Raw genomic sequence first — 27,899 nt, forward strand, 5'->3', positions numbered from 1 at the left:
CTTGAGAGTTTGCTGCTTTCACAGCATTTTTTTGAAGGGAAACTTCCTTGAGTGCAGAGGACATAAAACTTATTATCAAGGCATCTGCAGGAAAGTTTATTCTAGAAACCATTGTATGCAGTGTGGGAGAAAGAGCAGACTGGCCAAATACAGTGTACAGTACCAGAACCTAGTTTGGTCATGAAAAGGCAGCGTTGCAGCTCTGAAACGGGCAAAGTATTTTTAGGGTGGTGAGAGATCAGAATCCTCAGAGACAACAATTAAGTAAGGAGATAGATATACACACACACACACACGCATATATATATATATGTGAGTTTAGGGAAACTGCATTCTCCTGCTTCTTTCAAGGAAACTATGATTAGAGGGTACTATGGTCTCCAAGCTCTTGCTCTTATCTCTGCTGTTTCACAGTCCCTCAGCCAAATTGCAGTTTTCTCAGATAGGAATGTTAGTGATATTTTTCTTCCTCGTCACCCCACTGGTAATACTTCTAAGCTCAGAGAATGCTTTATTGTATGTCTGATGAGCTGCGTTGGAAGTAAAATTTGCTACCTGTGATGAATTATTTACAGGGCTACGCTAAATTTTCCCTGGCAAGAGAGAGTACTGAGAGAAGGATTAGGAATGTGTATCCGGAGCATCTGCTATAAAAATCACCAGTAGCAGCTATTGCCAGGTGGTGTGGTGACATTTACTGCACGTTCCTGTTATTTTGTAAAGCTGGAGGTGATGAGGCTGGATATTCTCTCAGGTTCATTTTCTCTCAACTGGAATGTTGAGCATTTACTCACGACCCCTCCCACCCACCCCCAATGCAATGTGCTATTGCAGTAAAGGCGGGGTGTTGTATTTGGGGATGCTGCTTGTATGTGTGTGTTTATGCTTCAGATGGACATAGTCACTGAGTACAATACAGGTGAAACTGGGTGGTTTTGTTTAGCTTGTGTTAACCTAATGCAATGATCCAGGTAACAAAATGATCTCGCTTTCTATGGCTGTTACTGCCCTCAGAGGAGCTCTGTTGCTTTGGGTACACCCACCATGGCTGGCAAAGCGCTCTTGCAGCATTGCTGTTTGCTACGAGCGAAGAATGCTGTACCTGTACAAGCACATTTATCCCATAAAATCACTGCCTGGGCGACACCTGCCAGCAGTGCCCTCTCTGCACGCAGGGCACACAGACCCTGTGCTGGGTGGCACAGCTGCACCGGGGCCCGTGCACCGGGGGGGATAGAAAAGATCACCACGAGGGAGCTAAAGGAGTTTGGGGAGAACCCACATTTGTGACCGGGGACTGATGGTTCGGTGTGTTTTTAACTAGAAGCCTGAACGAGCTGCGCGTGTTTCATTCGTTTGCTTCTCCTCGTCTGGCCCCATGCTTTGACCGAACCTCCGGGCTCCAGCGCCCCGCCGCCGGCACGGCGCTCACGGCACTGGCGCTGGGGCCGCCTGGGACGCGATGGCACCTGCGAGCGGATGCCTGGCCCAGATCGCCCGGTTTGACTCCCACTCTCCCCTGGCTGCTCGCCAGCTGGTGCCCGGCTCCGACGCGGCTCCTGTCCCGCGGCCCGACCCCTAGGCACCCGCCCCGGCCGGTGCCAGGGCTGCGCCGCGTCCGCCCGCCCGCCAGGGGGCGCACGGAGCGGCCCGGTGCCCCCTTCTCCCCCTGCGGTGAGTGCGGCGGGGGGGGGGGGCGGAGCGAGCCGAGGTACGGCGGGGGGCAGGGGTCAAAGTTTGTCGTGCCCGGGAGCGTGGGCAGGGGCCACCGGTGGGGGTGACCGGCGCTCGCCGGGTGCGGGGAAGCCCCGACTAAGGCCCAGCCTGCCGACCGCCGCGCCGGGCCACGGGGCGTGCGGAGAGGCCGGCGCCGGGCCTGCCGCGGGCGGGACCCCCGGGTGCGCCGCCTCCGTTCCGCGCTTCAGCCGGCCCCGGGCCGGAGGTGGGACCAGCCGGTGCCAGCAGGAATCGCCGGCGAGCCGGGGCCTTCCCGGGGTGCGCCAGCCCGCAGGGCGGCACACCGGGACGGGGTCCTGCTGCATCCCCTGCCCTGCCGGGCCTGGAGGTACCGCCGGCTTCTCTGTATGGGCACGAGCATCCTCCCCTGGCAGCTGCAGGGGGTGTGATGTTACACGCTGTCTAGTACCGCAGTGGGAGTTGTTTTGAAGATGAAAATATAATCGATAAGTTATTGTTTAAGCAACTCAAAAGATTGTTTAGGGCCATCAACAGAAAGGCAAATGCCTCCTGATGTTAGTTTCAAAGGATATACTTGTCCATGGGAAAAAAATCAGCCTGGAAATAAGCAGAAAGCTTCACATTCACAGAGCATTGAGGTCCCAGGGTGACTCAAGGGGACAAACACCAGTTTATTTTAAGCTGGAGCTTGATCATTTTGTAAAGTGGATGATATGATATCAAGTGCGCAATTAGCAGGGCCTGGACTGTGTGATCCAGGAAGTTGCTTCCAGCACTATGCTCATTTCTTACCAAAGTCTGCCTTGCGCTGGGGCTGTGCTTTTTTCATTTTGTACCTTATGCTGGTTTTTCTTTTCTACCCTAGGAGCTCCTGTCTCTCATATTGAATTCCCAGAAAAGGATGGAGAATATTCTGGCTGGTTTGTGTGGAACCAGCCCAGAAGATCCACTCCCTGTGTGGGTTCATGGCAGTGTTAGCCACTGCTTTGATCAGCTGGCATTAAATGTGATTCCTCATGTGATCCTTGCAGCGGTCAGTGCCTGCTTCCTTGGCGCTCCAAGGTATGACAACTAACTTGTCTGGCTCTTGATTATTGTGTGGGACTGGAGGTGGGGTGGAAAGGCTGGAAATCATATCTCCCTATAATGTGCTGAATATGTAATTAGAGAAGGACAAATATTATAATGCTATTACATTTGTCAGGATCCGTCCTAATTCTGAGTACAGTGTACATCTCTGGTCCCTCCATTGCAGAAAGGAACCCAGAAAGAATAGAGAGGGTAGTGGGCATAAAATCACAGAAAATAATTTGAAAGCATTTAAATGAATGGGGACTGCAAAAACCAGGAGTCTTCTGGGAGTGGATATAAATCTAAGGTGGCATGGAAGATGTATATAAGGTAATACGGTGTTCAGAGAAACCAAAAATTGTTTTTCTGTTTACCCTCTTCTGAAATTTGTAAACATTCACTGATATTGAAAGGCCACAAATGATAATGAATCAAATGATAGTGAAGTATTTTGTTGGACAGTAGATTATGGACTTCACACGCACAGTATCGCTGACACCAGCGGTGATAAACATCATGTTTCTAGACAAAAGACAGAAAGACAAGAGAAATCAAGGATGAGAGATGTGACACAGAGAACTTGATAATCCAGAATTTGTATTAAAGAGGTTAAATATAATTTTTTTCTGCTAATCCTCAAGGATTGGAGTCTGATTTGACTACAAAATATCAGTATGCAAATACATTTCTGTAGAGAAATGCTATTCTTTGATAGCATCTGAGTGTCTCATAGAAGATACTGGACTATACTGACTTGATGTAGTTTAGCAATGTCTACAGTCTGAAAAACTTAGAAATCTAGGGAGATGAATCCAGGAGGTTAAGTAAGAGTGAACAGATAAAGAGTGGGAGAGGAGAAAAAGAAAGGGAAGAGTGCTGGCTGAGAGGTGGTGGAATTTCAGCTGTAAAGTTCTTCTCTGCTATTTCTTCCTCTAGATCTGTCTCTGGGGTGCCTTGCAGGCCAGGCTGGGGATGCAGAATCATCGCCTCCTTTGTACTTGCTGGCCTATTCCTTGCTGATACCATCCCAGCCACCGTTTCTCAGCAGGAGCTGGGCCCTGTGTACCTGGAAGTGTTGGCAAATGGCACTGCCACCCTGACATGGCTCACACATGGCCTCGCACTTCTCATGCTCTGCAGGTCCATTCACGGCTCTACCAGGGGCCCTGCAGTCCTGACTCTGCTCACTCTCTTACCCCTACCTTCCTTCATCATCACACTGGTGTGGTACTGCCAAAGTGGGACAGCTTGGTCCCCTGCCCACCCTGCTGCCTCCTCCAGGTTTGCCATTCTGTGTCTGCAGCTGGCCTCTCTGCTTGTGTATGTGATCGGCTACCTCTTCCCCACTGCTGGCAGGCAAGACTTCCTCTCCATCAATCGCTCCTGGCAACAAGACCTGCTTGTCCCAGAGTCAAGGTTCCCAGAGCCTGATCAGCAGAGAGTGGCAGAAGATGGTGAGAGCTGGCTCTCTCACTTCTTTTATGTTTGGATGAACCCTCTTATGAAATGTGGTTATCAGTGGAAGCTGAACCAGCCCCAGGACGTCTATGTGCTTCCTCGCCTACTCCAGACTGCCAGGGTCTGTGATCGTTTCTACTCTTGCTGGCAGAAGAAGGCAGCTCTGCACCAAGTAGAGGAGGAGCCAGTGTCTCTTACTAGCCCAATCATTGCTGGAGGTGATGGGACTGGCAATGCCCTGGACAGCTCACACCGTGCCCAGGAAGCTGTGCGACTCTTCTCAGTCCTTCATGCGGCCTTTGGGCTTCGTTTCTACTCCCTTGGACTTCTCAAGTTGGCTGGCAACCTGCTGGATTTTTCAGGTCCTTTGCTTCTGAACCTGCTGGTGAACTTTATGGAGTCACGGCAGGAGCCTCTGAGCCACGGGGTGCTCTATGCCCTTGGGCTCTTTGCTGGCTCCTTCCTGGGAGCTCTCTTGCGGAACCAGTTCAGCTATGAGGTGAATAAGGTGATGCTGATGGTGCGGGCTGCTGTCATCTCTGCCATCTACCGCAAGGCTCTGCGCGTCAGCAGCACCAGCCTTACCCGCTTCACTGTGGGGGAAATCGTCAACTTCATGAGCACAGACACCAGTAGACTGATCAACTTCTGCCAAAGCTTCCACGAGGTGTGGAGCCTGCCTTTCCAGTTTTCCATTACTCTCTACCTCCTCTATCAGCAAGTGGGGGTAGCCTTTCTAGGAGGCTTGGCCCTGGCACTGCTGCTTGTGCCCATCAACAAGATCATAGCTAACTGCATCATGATGAACAACAAGGAGATGCTGAAACACAAGGACATACGGGTCAAGGTGAGGGGCAGCTGGTGGCTCTCTGAGTTTGTTACTGTATTTCCTCCCTGTTTGTCCCTGGAATATTGGCCTTTTGGTTCCTTGACATGATCCAAAGCAGGCTAATTGAATCACAGCTGTTGGGAAAAATGCTAGAGAGGGCACACACACTCTCAGTTCAGAAGTGTTTCAGGGTGATGCGGTTTCATCATTCACAAGATAGTGAACTTCCAATGTTTGTCTTTCCCCCTGGGCTAGTCCAGATTCCCTTGCAGGTAGGTTTTTTCTCTGTGTATAGTAGTTCAGGTAGGAGCCTCAATTGCTTCCTCTAGGGATGCTTCCATCCTGTTGCTCCAGTAATGCCATCAGTGGTGAGGTGGTCTGCAGTCTGGACAAAGGCAGTGATCACAGATGTAGTGGTTTTATATATTGCTCCAAGCTTGGACCCTCAGTCATCTTTTCCGCTGCTTTTGGCATATTTATGGTACTATCTCCCTCCTTCCCATATGTCAAACATTTGATTCCCACCTTTTAGCCTTTTATCTCTAATATGAGGGAGCAGCATTTTCACTCGCCATTTCCATCATGCTTTGGAAGCATGAAACATAAGTCAACTCCACGTCAGAGCTGTTGGGAGCTTTAAAATATTTCTTTTCTCAACAGAAGATGCATCTAGTTGTGTGGGGTATGCTGGACTTTCTCCAACTATTGTAGGACTGGTTTGTGAAGTGAACCCTCTCTCATTAGCTTTTTTTTTATGTCGGGGACAGACACATCTCAGCTTGCTCTGCACATGCTGACCTGAGAGCAGGAATGAGAGGGCGGCATGCTGCAAGCACACCTGAGCTGCTGGATGTGAGCCAGCCAGGCTCTGTGTACAGGCTAGCTGTGTTATGGTGGCACCCCACCTGAGAGTCAGGTGTCATTATCTCAAGATGCTGTCTGGTCAATGCAGGTAAATAGCATCCAGGCTGGAGCTAGTAATTCCACACATCTGTTCATCTGTTTTGCAAATCCTTCAGTTGGGAAGTAGTGTAGTAATTTGCCTTCTTATGAGTTGTACATGGCACAGGTGACTGAGGAAGATGGTGGAATGAGTGAGGGCAAAGTTCCCAGTAGCTGCCACTTGAGTTTATGTCTTTGTTAGCAATAAATGGTTCCTGGTATCTCTGGCTTTTAGCAGGAGGCAACTGCAAACCCAGATGCCTAACTGTCATTTGGTGCAGTATGCTGGCACTGGTTATTCTATGTGTTTTTCCTTTTTGCGTGCAGCTAATGACAGAGTTCCTGTGTGGCATTCGTGTGATCAAGTTTTATGCTTGGGAGAAGCACTTCAGCACCAGGATAAATGCTTGCCGGGCTAAAGAGCTGCAGATGTTACAAGCTATCAAGTACCTGGATGCTGTGTGTGTGTATCTTTGGGCAGCACTGCCTGTTGTTGTCTCCATTGCCATCTTCATCACGTATGTCCTGTTGGGTCACCAGCTCACTGCCACAAAGGTGAGTAGGTAGTTGGGAGAGCTCTGACCTTGTCTTGTGCAATCTACAGCGGGGCTGCAGTCCTGAGGCATCTTCTGTGGGAAATAAACCCAGTGTGTCTCCCCACAGCTCTTCAGGCTCTCACTGGTGAAGCTGTTTGAAGGATACAAGATGCAAGGGAGGTACTGCCTCAAACTCATTGCTTTTTCCTTACCTGTGCAGGTGTTCACAGCATTGGCCCTTGTCGGGATGCTTATTCTCCCCCTCAACAACTTCCCGTGGGTGTTGAATGGGACCTTGGAAGCCAAAGTTTCCCTGGATCGAATCCAGCGTTTCCTTGAACTTGTGGACCAGGACCTGGACACTTATTATGCCCTAGGTAAAGATGAAGGATGCTGCTGGGCTTGGGACCCTGGGCAGGGGGCATTTGGAGCAGAGAGCTGAGGTGTGAGGCCCAGGAGCAGTACTGGAAGGCAGCTGGCTGTCACCCCCACGATTCAAGATGTTCAGTTGTCAGAGGCAGAGTGAAGGCACTTTATTTCTGTGAAGAATGGGAGACGAGGCTCTGACATTATTCTGCCAACCATATAGGCAATTGCTTGTCCCCACAGACCCTGGCATTAGTGACCCTTTAGAATAAGCTGCTCCCTCCTCTGTCCAGAGCTCCTCTGACACTGAAGCCATCAACAACCTTGGCTTTGCCTGGCAGAAAGGCTTGAGTGGGTGCCCCTCTCCTGAGCCATCTCAGCTCCCTTTCTCTCCTTCCTTGCCTTTTGCCAGTTCCCTGCCATTCTTTTACCTTCAGCAATAGTAAAACCAGGTTATCCTTATAGTGTCTCCCTGACAGCCAGCAGGTCACCATGTGTGTCTGGTGGGAGCTGGAGAGAAGAGGGTTGGAGGGGGGTATAAATTTAAGGGCAAGTCAGCAGGCAAGCGTCTCATTCTGTGATTGCGTCAAGGGCATCATAGCAGTGCCCTGTCTTTGGTCTCGTCCATTTGGGAACAAAGCTGATAGTGTTTGCGATGCCAGGTGGTTTTCATTTTCCAGCCTTCTCATAGCAGTGCAATGCTGCGCTGCTTTTCTCTTGCAGATAGCCCTTCAGGTACTGCTACTGCCATGGAGATGCGATGTGCAGTCTTCTCGTGGGTGCCAGTTGAGGAGGAAAGCACCAGGCATCCCTTATCCACAGGCACTCTGCACCTGCACATTGAGAACCTGTCAGTGAGAAAGGTGAGCAAGGATGCGGGAGGTAACAGCGAAGAACGGCACAAATAATAGAGCAGGGGTGGCAAGTTTTCATGTTTTCCTGATCTTACGAGCCTTGCATTAAAATCTTCTCTTGGTCAGGAGGCACAGGACACACATCACGTCTCTCAGAGCTAAAGGGTGCTGGAGGGGATCCATGCATAGCTAGCTTACAGCCAAGAGATGGACCAGCTCCCTCTGCTTCCTACCACTGCTGCAGCAGAGGACTGGGCAAGGAACACAGCTGGGCTCCAGGTTAATACTCCTTTGCAGGCTTGTGTCCTGCCACATCGAGTCTCGTTTACCCAGCAACTGTACCCAGCTCTGCTGCTGCACCTGTGAGGCAGTCCTAGTTTAAGACAGCAGTCAGCTTTCTTACAGTCTATGTGTGGCTCAAGAAATCTGGACAAGCTACTCTGTATTAGTGCATCAGGTTGTTCCTTTTCGTTTCTTTTTGCAGGGGATGCTCCTAGGGGTTGTTGGGAAGGTTGGCTCTGGCAAAAGCTCTCTGCTTGCAGCCATCACTGGAGAACTCATCAAGTGAGTAGCCTAAAGACTTCTCCCTGCCTGGTCTCTCTGTGCCACAGCAGGCAGGGATTATCCAGTGCTATTCCTATTTGTAGGCCATTTTTATCTGCCAGCAGTTCTCCTTTGTTGCCCTTTCTACCCACTTCTGGTGTACTTGCAGACAAGGTGGACAAGTGTATATTTGTGACCTGGAGCAAGGATTTGGCCTGGCCACTCAGGAGCCTTGGATACAGTTTACCACTGTCCGTGAGAACATCCTTTTTGGGCGGGAATATGATGCCAGGCTGTATGAGGAGGTGGTGGAAGCCTGTGCCCTCTCTGAGGACTTGAACGTGAGTGCCTAAACTGTAAACCTGCCTGGACCTTCTTGGCCAGCTTTTGCATCCAGTCTGAGCCTCACTGGGAGCAGTTCTCATTCTTTCAGGCTATAGAATGCTTTTCCAGTGTCCCAATCACACAGTGTTACTCTGATTACCAATTCCAGATTATACCTGTCCCCACGGTTCTGTAAGGTATGAAGTCATTCTGGTAGCACTTTGAATGTTTTGTTCTGCTACTGAGCCAAAAGCTCTTTCTTGATCCTGGGGAAAGGATTTGTTCTTGCAGAGCTGATGACTGCCAGGTTTTTCAGGCAGAACCTATCAGCAGCTGATGCTTTTTTGGATCAGAAGGAACTTCCCTGACATCTGGAAGGGCTGAGTCTGTGGTCCTACTGTCAGTAATACACACATTTTAGGCTTGAGGCTTATGTCTGTACTAGCCAGCAAACCTGGCTGTTACATGGTAGGAAGCTAGCCTTCACCTCCCAGTGTATAACCTGATGTCTGATTTTCTGAAGTGCCAAGCACTAGGAGCTCCTGCTTACTTTGGCAGGAGCTATGAATACTCTGTGAAGGCGAGATATTTATTTGAGAAGTAGTAGACTATGCCTGTGCTACCAAATCAAGAGGAAACTGTTTCCAGCTAGTGAAACTGCAATTTTTACTGCTAAACTGTTTGGATGGACCCTGGCATGATTTTGGTGCAGACACAGCTCTTGCTCTCCCAGAGAATTCCCTGCAACTTCAGAGTTATCTTAGACCAGAAGTTGCTGTCAACAGGCAGTTTAGATGTGGCCGCCCTATTCTGAAGTGAGTTTAGTTACATAAATGCCAATCTTGCCAGTTGTCTGCAGATTCTGTGTATAGACTGTTGCATTGTTTAAATTTTGTAAGGTGTCACCCTAAGAAATTACTGCCAGAGGCAGGAAGGGGACACCAGTGTTCTGGTTTTGGGTCCTCAGTAGTTTCCTGTCATTTCTAAATGGATTGCCTTGAATGTTTCAGATTTTACCAGCAGGTGACCAGACACAGGTGGGTGAAAATGGTGTGACACTCAGTGGAGGACAGAAGGCTCGAATAGCCCTTGCCAGAGCCGTTTACCAGGTAAATAGCAAAGGAGTCATGCCATGGCAGATTGTGCCCTGTGCCAAGTCAGATGTAAAGAAGCTGGAGGCACCCAGCTGTACACTATGCTCTGGCAGCACGTCTTAAACCGCATCGTGCTGGCCTAAAGGTGCTGGCGATGTGCCACACGGAGGCACTTGTGCTTTTCTCAACAGCACTGCCTGGCAGGACCAGCAACTGTATCCTTATCTTTTGTCTCCCTCTCAGGAGAAAGAGCTTTACCTCCTTGATGATCCCCTGGCTGCTGTAGATGCAGACGTAGCCAACCATCTTATGCGGAAATGCATTCTTGGAGTTCTCAAACACAAGACCAGGATCCTTTGCACCCACAGGACGGAGTTTTTGGAGAAAGCCGATGCCTTGTTGTTGATAGACAATGGCAGGATAGTTAAGACAGGTACACTGGTTGTCTTCTCAGGCATTCATTTGTGCCTGCGTGCCAGTCTTGGAATTGATTGAGCAAAGATGGGCATAAGGGAGTAGAATTAACTAGTGGGGAACCCAATGAAAATCAGCTTGAGGACACTGCACATGGGCAAAGATGGGGTGGAAGGGAATATACAGATGCATAGATAGAACAGGACAGCCCTAGAGGTGGGGAGCTGATAACAAAAGACCGTAGCAGGTTCTGCGGAGCAGGGCCTTCAAGGGTGCAGATGCTGTGAGAGAAAATAGGAAATGTTATGTGAGAAAGAACCTGGGCCATTTCGCAGCAAGAGGCAAGACTGAAGCATTTGCATGTCTCTCTGCAGGCACACCAGCTGATATCCTGCCACTCGTGGAAGCCTTCCCCAAGTTCAAGGATATGGACAAGAGGCGGAAGGATGAAGGTCTATATCTGATGAGCTTGAGGGTGGCTGGGGCAGCACAGCTCAGTTGACCAACCAGACAGAACCTGTACCTGATGGCTGCTGGCCTTAGAGCAGAGCTCCCACCCCCTTGCTCTGCTGTGGCAGTGCTGATCTGTGGGTAGTGTGTGCACAGAGGAAAGAGAGGAGGCCCATGTATCATTGAGTATTGGTCTGGAGCAGTATTTGAATCTGCTGTTCCACTTGTGGTCCAGCTTTGGATGAAGGTCTGCCAGGATTGGTGCACCTGTCTTGAAAGAGGAGAGGAGAAGGAAGAAGAGTCTCTCTCATAGCCTAGATTTGGTCTGTGCACGGCAAGGAGCAGCTGCAGGAGGAAACACACTGACCTTTGCTTTTACCTCCATTCCCACAGCCCCTGATGAACAGAGCCAAGAAGAGGCTGTAGAGACAGAGGCAGAAGAATCAACCCAAAACAATCATCTTGTCCACAAGGAGGAAGAGAAGAAAGAAGGGGCAGTGGCTTTTCAGGTGTACAAGGCATATTGGCTGGCAGTGGGCAGCTGCATGGCATTATCCATCCTCTTCTCGCTGCTCCTGATGCAAGGTGAGGCAGTGGCCCAGCAGTATATCTCTCTTTAGACATTCCTCTCCTTTCATTCCCTGGTTGTGGAGTCCAGGGAAGAAAAGAGGCCAGGGGTTTACTAACTCTTGTCTGCAGCATAAAGACCCCTTTTCTCTTCTCCAGACTAAAGTAGCACAGTTTGGAGTGGGCACATGTGGGAACAGGATCTGGCATCTCAATGCTGCAGCTGCATGTCTGCTTCTCTAGCAGTGCCCTGTCGCTGCTGCAGCGCAAGGCTGTTCCCTTGCTCCTGCGCTACTACTAACAGTGGAGAATGAAGGCAGGGGTGCCCAGACTAGACTGGGCAGTGACACAATTATAAAAGTTGCCCAGAAACTTTCCCTTCAGCTTTTCTGCTTCATGTTTGCCAATTCGAAGGTTGGATCCTTCTTTATGCAATCTGTCTTTCCCTGCAGCATCCAGAAATATCTCAGATTGGTGGCTGTCACACTGGATCTCCAGCATGTCCCAGGCAGCAAATTCCTCTGTGATGGTCTGCGCAGCTTCCTCACCTTCCCCAGAGCTTCTCTTCTCCGTTGTTGGGCTTGTGTAAGTGAATCTGGTCAGGAGGTGCCAAAGGAAGCTGGAAACACATTCCCATTTTGCCCTTAAGTGCATTTCTGGTGAAGATCCTTGTTGAGAGCAGGGATAAACTGACCACCCTGCTGCAGGGGATATGTGTGGCTGCTTTGACAAAGAAAATCAAAATCTTTGACCTGATGAGATGTCCGAAGGGCTTCTGCCTGGGACTGATGGAAGACTCCTAACTGCATAGTAATCAAGAGTGTTTGTCCCAGCATGCCAAAGGGTTGAAGTATCCTGGTTTCTCCTTGAGTGTGCTCCTGGGTTCTTGTGCCCTGATTGTGAGTTTACTGTCATGAGGACCTTAACAGATTCATAATCTTCCTCCTTCTATGTTCCAGCTCCCCCATTCAAGCTCTGGACATCACCCCAGTCCCTTCCAATGCCTCAATGGATGTGAATTTCTACCTGATAGTTTATGGGAGCATTGCAGGGGCCAACTCCCTCTTCACCATTCTTCGGGCCTTTCTCTTTGCTTATGGTACTATCCGTGCTGCCGCTGTCATTCACAACCGACTGCTCCAGAGAGCTCTAAAGGTAATGGTCAGAAAGTCCAGAGCAGGCTGAGGCTCCTGCACGTCATTCTGCCTTGATGTTCTTCTCATAGTTGGGAGTAAGGGTTTGGGAGGTGGGTTAGGGTTTCTGCTGGTATTAGCTGATGAGGTCCCCATAGGACTACATCCAAAAAGGGCTACACCACAGCCAGCACAAGGGTCCTATGAGCTGGGGTTCAAAATGTGTCCTCTAAGGCTTGTTCCATTCCTTGGAGGAGTGTTTTGTGGCTGCCACCTGCATCTCTTCACTCGTTAGGCTTAGATGTATAGCCAAGGTGAGGGCCAATTAAATCAAAGTAGCTTTTGCTGGATCATGAGCTCAGATTCAGATGAGATTGAAAGGAGTCATTAGGCAAGATTTAGGGCTGATGTTGGCATGTGCCAGTTAAGTTTTTTTATGATTTGGGCTTCCTTGAGTCCTCAGGCTAGAGTCAGGGTAAAAAGATTGTGAGACAGGATTAGAGGCTTGTCTCACTGGCTACTGGTGGGCCAGTATGGGATCTGAGTGGCTGCTATCTTAGTAGCTGTCTGCTGTTTGCCACAGAAGGACTCCTTGCTTTTACCAAGTGAACAGCATAAGTAGTTTGGCTGTGAGCTGGCTTTGGAGTCTGAGATTTCTTCTCCAGCTGTGGAAAGGAAGGGGGCTTTGGTGGCCAGCCCTTTGTGGCCTTATCTGCTCCCCTTGGTGCTGCTCTCCTAGGCACTGTTTATGGCTGGATCTCACCTCAGCTGACTGGCTCTTACTTTCTGGTTCCCTTGTTGCCAGGCCACAGTCACCTTCTTTGACACCACACCAACGGGCCGGATCCTGAACCGCTTCTCCTCAGACCTGTACTGCGTGGATGACAGCCTACCATTTATCCTCAACATCTTCCTTGCCAACATGTACGGGCTCTTGGGCATGCTGGTGATAATCACCTATGGCCTCCCTTGGATTGGTCTGGTCTTACTCCCGCTGGCTGCCCTCTACTTCTCCATCCAACGCTACTACCGGCGCACATCCCGGGAGCTCAAGCGCCTTTACAGTGTCACCCTGTCTCCCATTTACACTCACTTTTCAGAGACCCTCTCAGGACTGAGTAGCATCAGAGCCATGCGGGCAACCCGGAGGTGAGTGGAAAAGCGCCCGAAGAGCCAGAGCTTTGGCTTTTATCAGGGTATTCCTGATGTGGGGCTGGTTATAGGGTGGCAGGAATGCCCTGGTCTGGGGCGGCAGGAATGGAGATTGAGTGGTGCGAATCTCTATTGTGTGCCTGCCAGGTTTGAGTTGGAGAATGAGCTGCACCTGGAGCAGAACCAGCGCTGCCTCTTTGCCAGCAACACAGCGATGCAGTGGCTGGACATCCGCTTGCAGATGATTGGGGTTGCTGTGGTTACTGCTATTGCAGGAATTGCCATCATCCAGCACCAGAAGCAACTGGGAAACCCAGGTAGGCTGCCAGGGGTTGTTCCGTGCCAACTCCTAGGCTGTGGCCCAGGGGTTCCGAATCTCCTAGCCCGGAGCTGCATATCTTCCTACCCAGATCTTGGTAAGATCCAGAGCTCCTGCTCCCTGTCCCTCTACAAGCCACCCACAATGTAGTGCATCAGCTCCTATCCCTCCTCCTGTGTGTCCCCATCGTCAAGTGGGATCCCAGACTCCAGAGTGCTGACTTCTCCCTTGTTTCTTTATCCTGCCACCAAGATCCCAGCTCTTTCCCTGCCAGTAACATTCTTTCTTATGCTTTTGTCCTCGCAGGACTTGTGGGTCTGTCACTCTCATATGCCTTGTCTGTCACAAACCTGCTCTCAGGCCTCATTTCCAGCTTCACTCTGACAGAGACCATGATGGTGAGTGTGGAGCGGACAGAGGAGTACACCACAGACATCCCCATGGAGCCCCAGGATAAACTGCTCCAGGTAAAAGCTCAAGTGTGTTCTCAGAGACTGGCCCATCTTCTGGCTCTGTGTTCTGTACTTGCCTCTTGGGGAGATCATGGCATTCCAGTGAATGGGTGGAGGGCCCTTGCCAACAGAAACCACCTTGACTGCTCATCCTTTACCACTAAATCCCCTAGGGGGGATGAATCTCTGCAGGAGTTGGTGAAGGCTGGAATGATGAGAAGGGGTAGGAAAGCACAACGGTTACTAGATCAAAGCTGTGAGAGAAAAACAAGCCTAGGAGGGGGCTGTAGTTGGAGCTGGGCTGTGTGTTGGGTCTGCTTGGAAGCCAAGCAACCATCCAAAGGGATGCATAGGGCTTGGCCTGTGGGGAGGGGAGGCTGAACGTGGCACTGGGTCATGGTCATACCATGTCTCACACAGATACCCCTCCTAGGTTGCTGCTGACTGGCCAAGCCAGGGGCTTTTGGAGTTCCAGAAAGTGGTCCTGGCCTACCGAGAGGGCTTGCCTAATGCGCTTGATGGTGTGAGCTTCACCATTTACCCCAGAGAGAAGGTGGGGATTGTGGGTCGCACAGGATCTGGAAAATCCACCCTTTTCTTGGCCCTTTTCCGTATGCTGGAGCTGAAATCAGGACGGATTCTCCTGGATGGTGTTGACAGCAAGCTGGTGGGCTTGGAGGAGCTGAGGTACAGAGGGCTGAGCAGAGTGGAGGGTAGCTGGTGGGGCCTGGAGGCTGAGAGCTGTCAGTGGTTGGATGCCAAAGCGAAGAGTGAGGAGCAAAAGGCTCAGTGTCATGGCACCCTCTTGTCTGATTGTGGCAGCTTCTTATGAGTTGCTTGCTTGTTTCTGAACAGCTGTGGTTAAGGAAACCAGGCTGAATATGTGACCCCTGTCTCTGTGCCTCTGAGATACACAGCAAACCAAGACACTCCACCCTAGGCACAAAAACCAAAAATGGGCCTTTGCTTTTCTGCAGAACCCACCCCCTGACCCCTCAGCTTTTGTTTGCTTGCAGATCTAGGCTGGCCATCATCCCCCAGGATCCATTTTTGTTCAGTGGCTCAATCCGAGAGAACCTGGACCCCCAGGGAAAACGGACAGATGCTGAGCTCCACGAGGTGCTAGAGCAGTGCCACCTGCAGGATGCTGTAACTCAGATGGGTGAGTCTGAACCCAGTGAGAAGCAGCTGGGTTAGCCCTGGTACTGGGACAGGGGAGGGGACCTCAGGTCAGTCAGGGGAGCTGGGGAAAAGGGGTCAGGTGGGTGCAGTAGTAAGGAATTGGTTAGGTGAGGCCACACTAGGACCAGGGTGGGAACAGGTCAGTGGGACCCAGTGGCACTCCCTGAGATTCAGTGGGAAAGGACTGGCAGGTGATGGATGGGGTGGCACAGTGTTGCTGATGAGACCAGGCCCCAGGGGATGTTAGAACAGCCTGAGAGATAAGCCAACCCTTAGTTCTAGGGGAGCGTGGCGTCTCTGTGCCAGAAGTTGCCTGTGTCCAAGTGTAAGGGCTCTAGTTCCCAAGGCTTGGTCCTGACCAGGTCTGGGATTTCGAGTGCTACTGGGAAAACCCCAGACTCTGGGAACGGTTTGGAGCTCTGTGCAGAGCCTGGTGGGGTGACTGCTGAGCTTGACCCCTGCAGGTGGCTTGGACAGCGAGCTGGGAGAGAGGGGAAAGAGTCTGTCCGTGGGACAGAGGCAGCTGGTGTGTCTGGCAAGAGCCCTCCTGACACAGGCCAAGGTGAGTGCCCTGCCTCCATCGGAGCGAGGGGGAGCGAGCTGCTGATGGCTGCGTGGGGACAGCAGAGCAGAGCGCTCCAGAGTTGGGGCTGTGATGGGAAGAGATGCCCTGCGCTGTCTCTAGGCAGGGATTGGGGTCTACCCTGTGGTGCTTGGGAGCTCCCTTCACTCTCTGTCCCTGGCAGGTGTTGTGCATCGATGAGGCCACAGCCAGTGTGGATCAGAAGACAGACCAGCTGCTGCAGCAGACCATCCGCCAGCGCTTTGCTGACAAAACTGTTCTGACGATTGCTCACAGGTATGGAGGAAGCAGCACTCGTGCCTGCATTCATCCTAGCACTCACAGGGAGTGATGGCTGCACCTGCCATACCTGGGCCTCGAGCTCCGCAGGGAAGTCTCCGGGATGAGGCATTTCAAGTGCAAAAGGCTGGACCTTGCTGTTTGCCTTTTGTGCTTTACTAGCCCTTGGGTGCTGGGAACAACTGGATGGGAAAACGCTGCACCCAGAAATTGGAGGACAGCAAAAGGCAGCACGCCACACCGTATGGCAGATGGCCCTTCCTGAGCACTGCCTGCAGGGCTCCCGGGGGAGTGAATCGAACCTTGTGGTTCTGCCAGGTTAGGGCGAGTCGCAATGAGAGCCACCCCGCAGGAAGGAGCAGCGCGGAGGAGCAGGTGTCGCTGGCTCAGCAGAGGGCCGTGCGGCACAGCCCGCAGCCCAGGGCCGCAGCCGGCTCCCTGGCTGGATGAGGCAGGATGCTGCGTGGTTGGTTTTCCAAAACCCTTGAGTTTTGCTTCCAGCCCGCACCTGGTGCCAGCAATCTAGATGCTGCCCAGGCAGGACAAGGCAACGGTGCTTGCCCCACAGCCGAGATTTAGCGTAAGAGTAGTGGCAGTAGATGGTTGTGAGCGGAGGGAGGAGGGCAAAACATGAATACTGAGAAGGAACAAGCGGGTCAGCATTAGGCAGTGCTCTCTGCCCAAGGTGCTCTTACTCTTGCCAAGTGGAGGAGAACTGGGAGGAGGGTTATGCAATTGTATGGAGGGTGTTTTCAAAACACAAAGGTTACCACAAAAGTAAAAATCAAATGAGCAGGTGGCAGGGACTGGTGTCCTGCTGCACAGAAGTGGGAGTAATGGATAACAGGCGGGGTGGGCTGGGCCTGGCAAGTGAATTAAGTGAATCTTGTTAAATACATCAGGTAAGAGGGAGGCAGGAGGGGTGTGAAGGGAATGCTGTTCCTACACTAGGGATATTATGCATAAATAGAGTGGAAAGGTAAGGGCATTGTGGGCTGAGGTGTGTGTTTGGGTTGGGTAGAGGGAGACCACCTCTGAGGGAGGAGTAATTAGAGAGGAGAACCAGCAGAGGAAGGAGTGGCAGAAGGCAAGGCAGCAAGACTGGGTTGAAGATGGCCTCAGCCCCTATTCCACTGGGATGAAGGGAGATGGGGAGAGCAGTAAGGAGGGAGAGGTGGTGATGGGTTTGTTTTGTACCCATGGTTCTTCCGTGCCATTCAGCTTTGGGTGAACTATTAATTGAATGGGTGAAATCTAGGACAGCAAGTGACTCATTACTTGTCCCTTGCCCCTCCAGGTCATTTGCAGTGCTGCAGCCTGGCACTTTTGGGGATGAATGTGTAACCAGAGTCCCAAACTCCATACGCTTTCTACCTGCTCAAATCCTCTGCAGTTTCTTCCCTGTGACTTGCAGCTTTGTAGGGCTGTGGTTTCACACTGAACTGTGCACGACTGTGCAAAGGCACTCTTGCTGCCCTGTCTTCCCTCCCCAGGGCCAGAGGTTGCTGCCCTGCTAGCAGTCTGGGAAGAACTGGGCATATATGTATACTGCGGATGCTGTGGTTGGCAGTCTGGCAACTACAAATCCACTGGTGGTGGCAGCATAAGCAAAGATGACTGACTGCTGGGGAAGGGCAGCTGATGCACAAGTCCATTTCTGCTGCCCTCAGGAGGTGGCAGGTGAGGAAATGTAGGGGCAAGCAGAAGCAACTCAGTAACTCTCTTGTGGGAATGGAGACATCTTGTGCAACCCCAGAATCAGGCATGCTCTGAGCTCTCCCTCTACAGAGCTTCCCTCTGCGCTCCTGGTGCCCTGCCATGCCCAGCAACTGGAAGGCATTGCTGTGCTCTCCTAAGAGGTGGTGCATTTCAGCGGTGTGCAGAAGCTTTCTGGGCAGCTGGACTGCAGCGTGTCCCTGAGTGCACAGGGAGATGCTCCACAGATCCTGATGCTGGGCATGTCTTGGGCCACCCTTTGGCAGCAGGGGAAGCAGTATCCAGGGTTTCACCTCAGATCCACCAACATGTGTCCTGGCATTTGCTGTCCACAGGTTGAACACCATCTTGGACTCAGACCGTGTGCTGGTGATGCAAGCTGGGAGAGTGGCAGAGCTGGATTCACCTACCCACTTAAGCCAGAAAGACGGCTCCTTGTTCCAGTGCCTCCTGCACAGTGGGCAGCTGTGACCTCCCTCCTGGGCTGAGCCCAGGCAGCCCTCCTGGCTTTGTGCCTGGCTTTCCTCTCACTCAGCCACAAGCCCTGTCCCTGCAGGGCCAGGAGCTGCTGAGGTGAGGAAAGGAATTATTCCTGCCTGCAGGTAGCGATTGTTTGTCCTCGGGGATGGAGGCATGGCACTGTGGCCTTTCCTTTAGTAGGGAAGACGGGACTTGGTGTTCAGGGCCATGCAAGCCTGGCTGGTGGAATACTGCTCCCCTCCAAGGATCCCCTTTGAGATTACAGAGGGATTTTCTGCTCACTGAAGAATCAGTGACTCCTAATCTGAGACTTAGTCTCACATGCAGTTTAAAATAAAGTGGAAACATCCTTGTGAAGCTCCATTTACTCAGGGCCCTGTCCCCTTTTCCCCCAAGACTCCCTTCCCTGTGAGATACAGGAGTGGTGCCCTCTCTGCCCAAAGACAACCTTACCTCTTCCCTTACTACTTTCAGTGGGCACTGACCTTTCCAAGCCCAGAAAGTCGCACCCAAGGACCTTGCTGCTTTTCCTCATTTACAGTGGAGAAGGCCTTCCCCTGAAGGGCCAGAATGTGATTACATTAAAGGCCTCTAAGGCTAGTTTATTTCAAGACCAGTTTTCCAAGGGAAACTCCCTCCTGCTCCCAGCTACACAAACCCACAGCTGCTTTCAGTTTTAGGATCAGATTGCTCTTCCCATTGGCACCCTTGGACTCAGTCCTGGGTTTTCCCCTTCTCCCCCAAACTCTAAGGCAACATCTAGTGAGTACACACCTTTGCTACACTGTCCTGAGGCAGGTCCTGCTCCTTCCTCTGAGGCTCTGCAGCCAGAGCATGGGGCAGAACAACTCCTATGCCACAATCTGGGTTTGCATTCTTGAGGGAAGTAGTGGTGCTTCATCCAGAAAAAGTGGCTGAGCAGCCTGATCTAACTGGATCTGCTGAGAGCAGGAGGTTGGTGTCCAGAGGTCCCTTGCAAACTACATTATTTTATAATTCTCTGATACACTGTTTCTGCACTTGTATTTGTTTTATTTGATAAAGGTACATCATTCATCCATGTATTAAAAAAATAATCTTTCTGATGAAGCCCCAGTCCCCTTTCCCAGGTCTCCCTCCTGGCTGAATGCTTGTTCCTCTGCTGTCTTCACACCATCCTGAACCCAGCTCTGCAACCCTACAGGAGTAGGGTTTGGGTTATGGGGTTTTCTACCCCACGGTTTAGCCCTCTGTGCCCATGAGGAGGCACAGAAAACCCAGAACCTGGCAGAGACGTGGATTGCTGCACGCCACACCGGCACAGGCAGACCTAGTACAAAGGCTGAGTGACATGGCCGTCTAACGCCTCTTAGCTGTGCTTTAGCGATGGTGAAGAAGGTGGTATTGTGTCTGCTTCCCATGGCCAGCCCAGGCTCAGCAGCCTGCCCTTACATCCATCCACTGTGGGGAGCTTAGCCTTTGTTGTATCAAAAAATGCTACAATGGCTGATGTGGGGGTTGGTACCAGCTGCCTGCCTTGGAGTGACTGGGAGAGGAAAGGAGGATCTGGATCGTGTATTGCTCCTGAACCAGCCACAGCACATCTCCAGCCTTGTCCATCTCATTTCAGCTGCGAGGGCATGTGAGAAGGACCAGCTCAGGCCCAGAGGGGAGCAGACCATGCTCCTCCTTGTCAGCAAACACTGAGGCAGATGTGCATGCTGGAGAGGGGAAGGAGCTCGGTCATTTGTGGCTAGACCAGAAAGGACGGCTCTGTAAAGTGGGGTGAGAAGACCCCTGGATCATCAGGAGGAAAGTACAGCATGTGTTTGTAACCCCAGGTCTGACAGCAAGAGGAGGGGGCATCACCAGGGCAGAAGAAGGGCACAAGGAGACCCCAAATGATCTCCAGAGTCTCTTTGAACTGGCCCACCGAACCTCAAGGCCAGGGAGCAAGGGTGTTGGTTTGCTCGCTCCCTTGGGACATAGCATCTGAACTGACAGCCTCCAGCAACAGCTGGGAGCCACCCCACGCAGTACCAGGACGGGGAGGCCTGTGTGGCCACGACCATCCCCAAGACCCGAGAAGAAACACTCCAACACCAGTGGAAATGAGGACAAAAGCCCTTCCTACAGTCACAGCGAGGAGTTACAAAGGGCCTGGCAGAATGTGGGCTTGCAAGAAGGCTGTGCCCTCCCCGGCACTGCCCGTCCTGTCTCTGAGAGCTTGTGTCAGACGATACGGGCGCTGTGTGGTGTAGGCTGCAGGCGTCACGTCACTGCTCCCCTGCAGAGCTGCCCCAGCGCAGCCCTGCGCTCGGGTGCCCATGGGTGCCCGTGGGTGCTGGCTGCGCCGACAGCTCAGACCCAGGCAGGGCCATCACACCAATGCTCGATGCCCAGGGGTTTTGTTGACGCATTCGCTGCCCTGGGAGCCCTTCCCCACTGCTTAGCTGGTGCCGGCACGGCTCCACAGGGTGCAGTTCGAGGGGTTTGCCAGCATGACGACCTGCCAGGGCCCGGCTCAGAGTCCTCAAAGCTCACAGCTCCGTCGTCTTCCTGGGCTCGATCAGGATGGTGTTGAGCATGCCCACCTGACACTCCTGGTCTTGGAGCTTCCTTGCAGCCTGAGAAGGGCTTTGGCACCAGTTTGATCTCTGACGGCCCCTCTGCCAGTTCCTCAGCATTAGCAGGACAGTGATGAGGACCAGCACCGCCGTCAGCACTCCAAACACCAGCACTGTCACCAGCTGGGCTTCGCTCAGCCCTGAGTCCCTTTGGGTCACCACCTCCTTCACAGAGATTTTCAACAACCCTCCCCCCTCTTTCTCACTGTGGTTGGCCACGCGCCGCCCCGTGACCACGGTCCTGACAGGCTCTGGCTGCGTCACCCCCAGCATCTCACTGGTGGTGCTTTTCACGCTTCCACCATTCTCATGGTTCACAGGGTGGTACGGGGGAGCCCAGGTGGGCTTGGCCACAGAGATCTCGCAGGTTTTGCCAGTGAAACGGTCAGGACACAAGCAGTCATAGTCATTGATGCGGTCGTAGCACTTTGCCCCATTTTTGCACGGCTGGCTGGCACAGTCGTTGATGTTGATGGTGCAGAAACGCCCTTCGAAGCCCACCTGGCACTGGCAGGAGAAACGGTTGATCCCATCGTGGCAGGTGGCACCATTGGCACAGGGACGCATGAGGCAGTCATCCACGTCATTCTCACAGAGAGCTCCCACGAAGCCAGCAAGGCACCGGCAGGTGAAATTGCTGGCAAAGCCGTTTTCGTCTTGACACTGCCCCCCGTTCTTGCATGGAGACCTGCATGGAGAGCGCAAGGGTGGGTCATGGCCCTGGAGAGCAGAGCAAGCAGCTTCCCCCACACCAGGGAGGTAAACACACACAACTGCTCACATGGGCACTGTCTCTCTCCATGGGGGCAGCTATATCAAGAAGACCAGGTAGGAGTTTCTGCCCCACCCCCCAGATGAAAGGCTATGGGACCTCCTCAAAGGCTGTGGCTGTGCACAGGCCCACCACCCACCAGGGAGGGTCTTCAGCCAAAAGATCTGAAGAGGAAACGTGCCCTCCTGATGCTCCCTGAAGGCATGACGGGTGTCAGCTCATCACACCTACAGCAGTGAGGGACAGGAATCTATTCAGATCGCCAAAGAGACCTTGCCCCTATGGGACTCTGCAATCTATGCAGCTAAACCAAGGCCAAAGATGGTTTTTGCTTAACTCTATTAGCACATGGAAATCCACAGATAATGAGCCAAGTTGGGCCACCGCTTGGCAGTGCGTGACCCAAAGCTAATGCGGTCTGTAATCTTGCTCCCTTGCTGCTGTGTCTCACCCTGCCTTCTCACATGGCCCCGTCTTCATCTCACAGTCCTTCCCGTGGAAGCCTTCTGGACACAGGCAGGAATATTCCCCATCTCGATCGTAGATGCATTGAGCCCCGTTTTGGCATGGGGACTGATGTTCGCAGATGTGTATGTCTGAGAGGAAGGAAAAGTGGGGATTAGTGAGAAAAGAGGGGCAAATGTGGCCAATTCGGTTCAAATACAGCCTGTCAAACCCAGTGGGGATGGAGAAATGGCAGGAGCTTCTCCCTCCTCCCCTCCAGTGGGCATCTGCAGCAATGGAAATGCAGTGTCTACGTGGTGTCTCCCAGCTACAGCCCACAACAAGCACAGGCTTAGGGGTGCAGAGAAAGCACATCATCCTGCAAATCTGCACAACATGAAGATGCTGTGCATGCCATCTGCCCAGCCAGTGCAGACCCCGTAGCACAGGGAAGCCTCTGAGGCCAGAGGGGAGTTCACAAGCTACCTGCTGAAGGCAGGAAGCCCTGGGGGAAGCAGGAGGTGCTGCCCAGAGCCCAGCTGTGTCGGGAAAGGCAATGAGTTCATCTGCTCCGTTTCCTGAGGCTGGCCGGTGTCCTGGCAGCTCTTGCTGTGCAGCCAGGGAGCAGGTGGCGGCAGCCTGACCTCTTCTGCAGGAAGGGGATGGTCCCAGCCATGGCAGCCAAGCAACATCTCATCTCCCAGGCAGCCCAAGCAGCATCACCTGGGCGGCTTCTTGCTACGCTGGCTCACCCGTCCATGCAGGGTGTGCTGGGGCTCTGCCCTCAACAGCGGAGGCTGGGATGTCCAGCCCGTGACTCACCTTTGTCACAGAACTTGCCGGCCCAGCCGGTGTGACAGATACACTGCCAAGGCTGGTGGCACGTCCCATGGAGACAGCCCGGCATACGCACACACTCCTCACAGTACTCGCCCTCCCAGCCTGGATCACACCTGCAGGAGAACAGCACATGGCAGCGTGATAAAACCCAGGCAGGGGCTGTAGAAAAGCTGGCTGCTTGCCGTGCAGGGTTCCCACAGATATGCTGGCACTGAGAATATTTCCCAAAGTCCCCCATGAACCTGCTGGCTCCCCCTCCAGAGGAGGACAGTACTGGCATCTCATTTCTCCAAGGAAGCAAGTGGACAGAGCAGGAGGAGACTCACCCTCTGCAGCCAGGGAGGGTGAGGGGGCAGAAACAGAGCTCAGCAGCTTCACTTTCAGTGCCCACATCCCACTGTTCTCCTCCAGCCAGCCACTCTGTATACACCCCTGCATTAGCTCAGCAGTTCCTGCACCTCCCTCATCGCACAGCCAGTCTGTCGGGCAGAGAACAGCCCCATGCCTGGCCTTGAACTCTCTGAGGGAAAGGAACAAGAGGCCCCTGAGGCCCATGTGTGTCATTGTGCCCCTCTGCGTTATAACACATGTCATTTTTTCTTCTGAAGTGCACCAGAATCCAGCTGCGAAACCTTGCTTGCCGTGGCTGGCATATGGAATAGACTTATCAGCCAGCTCATGAGGGCAGTATGATAGGAAAACCCACAGCACACAACGAGCCTTCTGGCCCCAGAAGAGTGGGGCAGTGGCGATGGCTAAGTAAAGCCAGGCTACATTGCTCCGGTGGCTTCCCTCAGACCTGCCAGCTCCAAGGAGGAAAGCAAGTGACAACAAGACAACAACTGCGTGGAGGTGGCACCAGCCACAACAAAAGCTATACTCAAAACAGCACCAAATTAAACCTAACAAAAACAGCGCAGTCTCTAGAGTGAGCAAGTCTCTAGAGTAAGCATTTCCACGGCTGGGGCTCATTTCGGTGTGCCGTGCCGTGGCTGCAGCTTTGCCAGGCTGGTCCAAAGCTGCACTCTCACATCTGGACTGGCTATTGTCACTGCAGGTTGTTCCAAAGCAATGAGGAAAATGGTTAAAAAAATAAATATGTATGTTAGCTGGAGGCTTTCTGATGGGAATGGAAGCGATATCACGTGCCTGATAGCGTTTGGGGAAACGCATTCACATTTCACAGCTTACAGAGGGCTGTGGGCACCCCTAGCCCCAGTACCTGCAGGGAGCAGGTGCCATCAACTCTTCCCCTTCTCTAAAAGGGAGATGGCCAACCTAAAAATTGCCGAGGTGAGGAGGAGGTCAGGTAAGCGGCCAAGTCTCCCTGAGTTTGGGGAGATTTCAATTGGGGTACTGCCAAGCTGCTGAAGTGTTCAGCAAATGCTCTGGAGGCCTGAAATTCGGTGCAGCAACTCGTGTGTGCCTCCACCAGAAAGACCTGCAGCTGGGCCACCCACCACATGGAGAAGTGCATCATCTCTGGCCAGGGCTGCACAGCACCGAGCTCCCCTGACCAGCCACAGCCACCGAAAAGGCACAGGGAGGACCAAGCTCTTTGCAGCTACAACTGGAGGCCCAGCAAAACCAGAGCTGGAAGCTCCCTGACGCAGTGGTCAGTGTGGCTATGGTCACTACAGCCACGTCTGCTCCATTAGGTGAGAACAAGTGACCCAGGTGTGGTGTGACACTGGGGGCTGTGCTGCAAAAGGGGCTGAGCATGCCCCAGCGAGGAGATCGGTGCGGGGGGCAGTCTGTCCCCTTGCAACACGGGTGTTTGGGCCAGCCTGCTCCTCCTGGGGCTGCCCTGCAGGATGGAGGCTCTGGGTGGCCCTACAGTGTCCAGGGCCGTGGCAGCCCAAGGCAGCCACGTGGTTGCTTCCCAGGCTGAAGTGCAGGGTCAGGCTCTGAGCTTGCACCTGCAGGATCTGGGCACCAGCTGGAGCTGGGATGCCAGGGATCACACACACACTGCTGCAACTAGCTTGCCAGCGCTCTATGAAAACACTCGGAGATACCCACCACAGCTCAGGCTTCTGAGAGGTGACCCCTGCTGCCCTGAAGCATTTATGTGCAGACTGGCAGCTCTTCTCTTCCACACCCCCAGGGAGAGCAACCACATCTCAACCGGTGAGGAAGCCAAGTAAGCTGGCTGACCCCCAAGCCTGCCCTGCTGCCTGATGACCTTCCCCATCGCATCTGAGCCTGAAGGCTGCCTCCCATCACCCAGGCATGGCCAGGCTGTCCTAAGCTCCAGCCTAGACAAAAAGGGCTCAGCAGAATTACATTGGTCAGTGTGTGGCGAGGGGGACCCTGGAAGAACTGAAGGAAAGGCTGGAGGGGACCAACAAGAAGGTGAGGGATCAAAATCTCCTGCTCCAGAAGGTGTCAGGTGAAAAGAGAGCAGTCATCGGTTCCAGGTGTGGGTGAACGGAGGAGGAGGCATCTCTTCAATGTGGGGCAGGGGTGAGGGCACTGAAGACACAGCATCAAGGGAGGGAGAGCATTTACGGTCAGGGCAGCAGGAGCAGGGAGCCAAGGACGAGCCATACCTGCACTTCCCATCCTGGTCACAGCAGCCGTGGGCAAGATTACAGCGCTCACTGCAGTCATCACCTACAAGGCACGAGATGGGTAGAGTTGAGTTAAACAGAGACCATAGATGACTCCAGATCTGCTTGTGGCCCTGCTGGCTCACAGCTTTTTTTTTTCTTTCCTAAGCGCCGCCCTTCCCTAGAACTGTAAGGCAGGGGACCTTCCTTTCAGTGGCTGGATGCCACAGGAGAGATGAGGATTTTGCAGTGACCCAAGAAACAGTAACACTGCCTTTATTGAGAAACGGGACTGCTTCAAAACTACCTGATCTCTGATCATCTTTCCCACCCTCCCTCTGCTGCCTCCTTTAGACCTGGGGCCCTTCATGGCAAGAGCTGGGGTCACCTGTGCATTAAGGCGACCTGTGTAATAGGGCCTGACCCACCTGGAATCTTGCTCCCACAGTTGTCCAGCAAGCATGGTGGGAAAGGTCAGGGCCAGGTACTGTGAGGGGCACAAAGGGAACAAGGATGGAAATGGAAGGAATGGCTCTTTATCTCCCAGCATGTCCCCATCCCCAGGGACAGCTTTTGGCATGGAGCAGTCTGGCTGGGCTCCTGCCCTCCACCAGGACTCAGCTGCCAGCACTCCTCCTCCAGTGCAGGGAGGCAGGATTGGGCATCGCATGGAGCCAGGTATCCAGTTCTGTTTATTTATTTAGAAGCCACAGAAGCTGTAACTGAGCCATGGCTTTGCCATGCCACTTCTCATCTTCCACTTGGCGCTGGTCTGCTTTCTCTAGCCAGGTCTCCCCTTTCATCTCCACCTTCCCCTCTCCTCCATCACTCGCTTGTATCTTAGCCCCACAGGGAGCTGGGTCACTCAGGCTCCGTGGGCAGTAGAGGCAGAGCAAATGTCAGGAGGCAGGGGGTTTCTCCAGAAGCCCAGCATAATCCCAGGAGATGAACACCCTTACCCGACTGAGCCCTGCCATCCCGGCCCGGGGCTCGTTAAAGCCCCCACACCAAGAGATGCGTTCAGGCTTTCCCCAAGCTGCATGATGTGCTGCCTAGGAGGCGAGCAGGGGGAAAAATCCCCCATGCATGCATTTTTGCTACAGTGAGGCAGAAGGTCCCACTGCTCAGGATAACAGCCTCCCAAAACAAGCCACCATGGAGTTGGAGCAGCATCCTGGGACTTCTCAGTGCAAGCCTGAGTATCATCGCCTTTCCTTTTTGTAACCATCTCTCCTGGCAGATGGCTTTGGGAATTCATTGCTTATCCGGAGCTAGGGGAGCACAAACTAATCTTTGGGAAGGGATTTTCTCTCATGGGATCCAGAATTAGCTGTTCAGTTTTGGGATCTTCTTTTCCCTTGCCCTGCCTTTCTGAACAGGCTCATCAGTTCAGAGACCCATTCACCCAGACAGAACAGCGGGACTTCTCACTGCCCACCTGATCAGGCACTGCCACCCCCATGGGCACCACAGCAAGGGTCTCTACCATTGCTACCTGTCACCCCCCAGGTGCTGGATGACTGAGTAGCACTTTCTGGTCTTCCAGGTCAGGCCAGCTCTATTTTGCATGGAAAACTGAGGAGACTTCAGCAACGCCAAGGACAGGTTTGGAAAGACAGATATGAAAGAGAAGGACACGTGTCTACAGAGACTCACCTTGGGCAAGCTGGTGATGGGCCAAGAGTATCCAAACCAAGGACATGAGCTGGAGACAGAAGCTCCTGAGCATGGTCAGCGTGGCCCCACCGAGATGAACACCTACGGAGAGAAAAAGAGCAAGCTCAGAAAAAAAACCCTGGCTCACAACGCAGCTTCACTTCACGCATCTCTTCCTCTCTGCTACCTGGGAGTTTTGAGTTGAAACATCCAGTTTTGTACAGACTTGTCACCACACTCCTCTCTGTCCTTCCAGACTCCTTCCTCTAAGGCAACATTGGAGCACTAAGAATCAAAAAGCCTTTTAAAATGCGTATACAGGAGAACCAAGTGTGCACACTCAATCCTGAGTGTGCAATAGCTGAGGCTGTTACACCACATCTTGGAGTAGCTGCCCCTCCTAGCTGCCATCAAGAGAGCAGAAGCCTCCAGAAATACCAGCCCAGCTGTGGGGACCTTCATCTTCCTTCCCTAGGCCTGGGGGGCTTGAGCTTTGTGTTAAACAAGGTCCCTCCTGTACAAATTCGAATGAATAGGTGGTTGAGTCTTTTTGCAGCACCCAGGCTGCTTTTCAAGCCTTTCAGGAG

The 27,899-nt window shown here is 52.7% G+C and overlaps 2 protein-coding genes across 4 annotated transcripts; one reads left to right on the top strand and one right to left on the bottom strand.

Annotated features, from left to right (window-relative positions):
* Positions 1 to 1,822: 1,822 nt before the first annotated feature.
* Positions 1,823 to 18,795, top strand: ABCC10 (ATP binding cassette subfamily C member 10). 3 transcript variants are annotated; one of them, XM_037405772.1, is made up of 22 exons: positions 1,823 to 2,065; positions 2,564 to 2,760; positions 3,706 to 5,074; positions 6,326 to 6,553; positions 6,755 to 6,911; positions 7,624 to 7,763; positions 8,239 to 8,318; positions 8,467 to 8,638; positions 9,632 to 9,730; positions 9,959 to 10,148; positions 10,504 to 10,581; positions 10,973 to 11,164; positions 11,599 to 11,731; positions 12,106 to 12,301; positions 13,085 to 13,428; positions 13,579 to 13,748; positions 14,057 to 14,217; positions 14,636 to 14,889; positions 15,219 to 15,364; positions 15,849 to 15,946; positions 16,131 to 16,243; positions 18,298 to 18,795. In XM_037405772.1, exons 2-22 carry the CDS (start codon positions 2,600 to 2,602, stop codon positions 18,431 to 18,433), a joined length of 4,617 nt encoding a protein of 1,538 aa, XP_037261669.1. In that variant the 5' UTR covers positions 1,823 to 2,065; positions 2,564 to 2,599; the 3' UTR covers positions 18,434 to 18,795. The 3 variants fall into 3 exon arrangements, with proteins under 3 accessions (XP_037261669.1, XP_037261670.1, XP_037261668.1); XM_037405771.1 differs by having other exon boundaries at positions 1,976 to 2,760; positions 14,138 to 14,217; XM_037405773.1 differs by lacking the exons at positions 15,219 to 15,364; positions 15,849 to 15,946; positions 16,131 to 16,243; positions 18,298 to 18,795 and having other exon boundaries at positions 1,975 to 2,760; positions 14,623 to 14,750.
* A 47-nt stretch (positions 18,796 to 18,842) lies between these two features.
* On the bottom strand, positions 18,843 to 27,405 carry DLK2 (delta like non-canonical Notch ligand 2). Its single transcript, XM_037405774.1, has 5 exons — positions 27,313 to 27,405; positions 25,657 to 25,720; positions 23,087 to 23,217; positions 22,272 to 22,416; positions 18,843 to 21,736 (listed from the first exon to the last, which is right to left on the bottom strand). The coding sequence occupies exons 1-5, from the start codon at positions 27,383 to 27,385 to the stop codon at positions 20,962 to 20,964; spliced, it is 1,188 nt and encodes a 395-aa protein (XP_037261671.1). The 5' UTR covers positions 27,386 to 27,405; the 3' UTR covers positions 18,843 to 20,961.
* Between the last annotated feature and the right edge of the window lie 494 nt (positions 27,406 to 27,899).

This window comes from Falco rusticolus, chromosome 12 (genome assembly GCF_015220075.1).
Source record: "Falco rusticolus isolate bFalRus1 chromosome 12, bFalRus1.pri, whole genome shotgun sequence".
NCBI classification, from domain to species: Eukaryota; Metazoa; Chordata; class Aves; order Falconiformes; family Falconidae; genus Falco; species Falco rusticolus.

Bases quoted from the DNA above. Each gene is read 5' to 3' on its own strand.
- ABCC10 (XM_037405772.1), top strand. From the start codon at position 2,600: ATGGAGAATATTCTGGCTGGTTTGTGTGGAACCAGCCCAGAAGATCCA. The intron at 9,731-9,958 runs GTAAATAGCAAA...TCTCCCTCTCAG, and splicing joins TTGCCAGAGCCGTTTACCAG to GAGAAAGAGCTTTACCTCCT. The intron at 13,429-13,578 runs GTGAGTGGAAAA...TGTGCCTGCCAG, and splicing joins GCCATGCGGGCAACCCGGAG to GTTTGAGTTGGAGAATGAGC.
- DLK2 (XM_037405774.1), bottom strand. From the start codon at position 27,385: ATGCTCAGGAGCTTCTGTCTCCAGCTCATGTCCTTGGTTTGGATACTC. The intron at 22,417-23,086 runs GTGAGTCACGGG...CCTTCCTCTCAG, and splicing joins CGGCAAGTTCTGTGACAAAG to ACATACACATCTGCGAACAT. The intron at 21,737-22,271 runs GTGAGACACAGC...CTCTCCATGCAG, and splicing joins GGGCCATGTGAGAAGGCAGG to GTCTCCATGCAAGAACGGGG.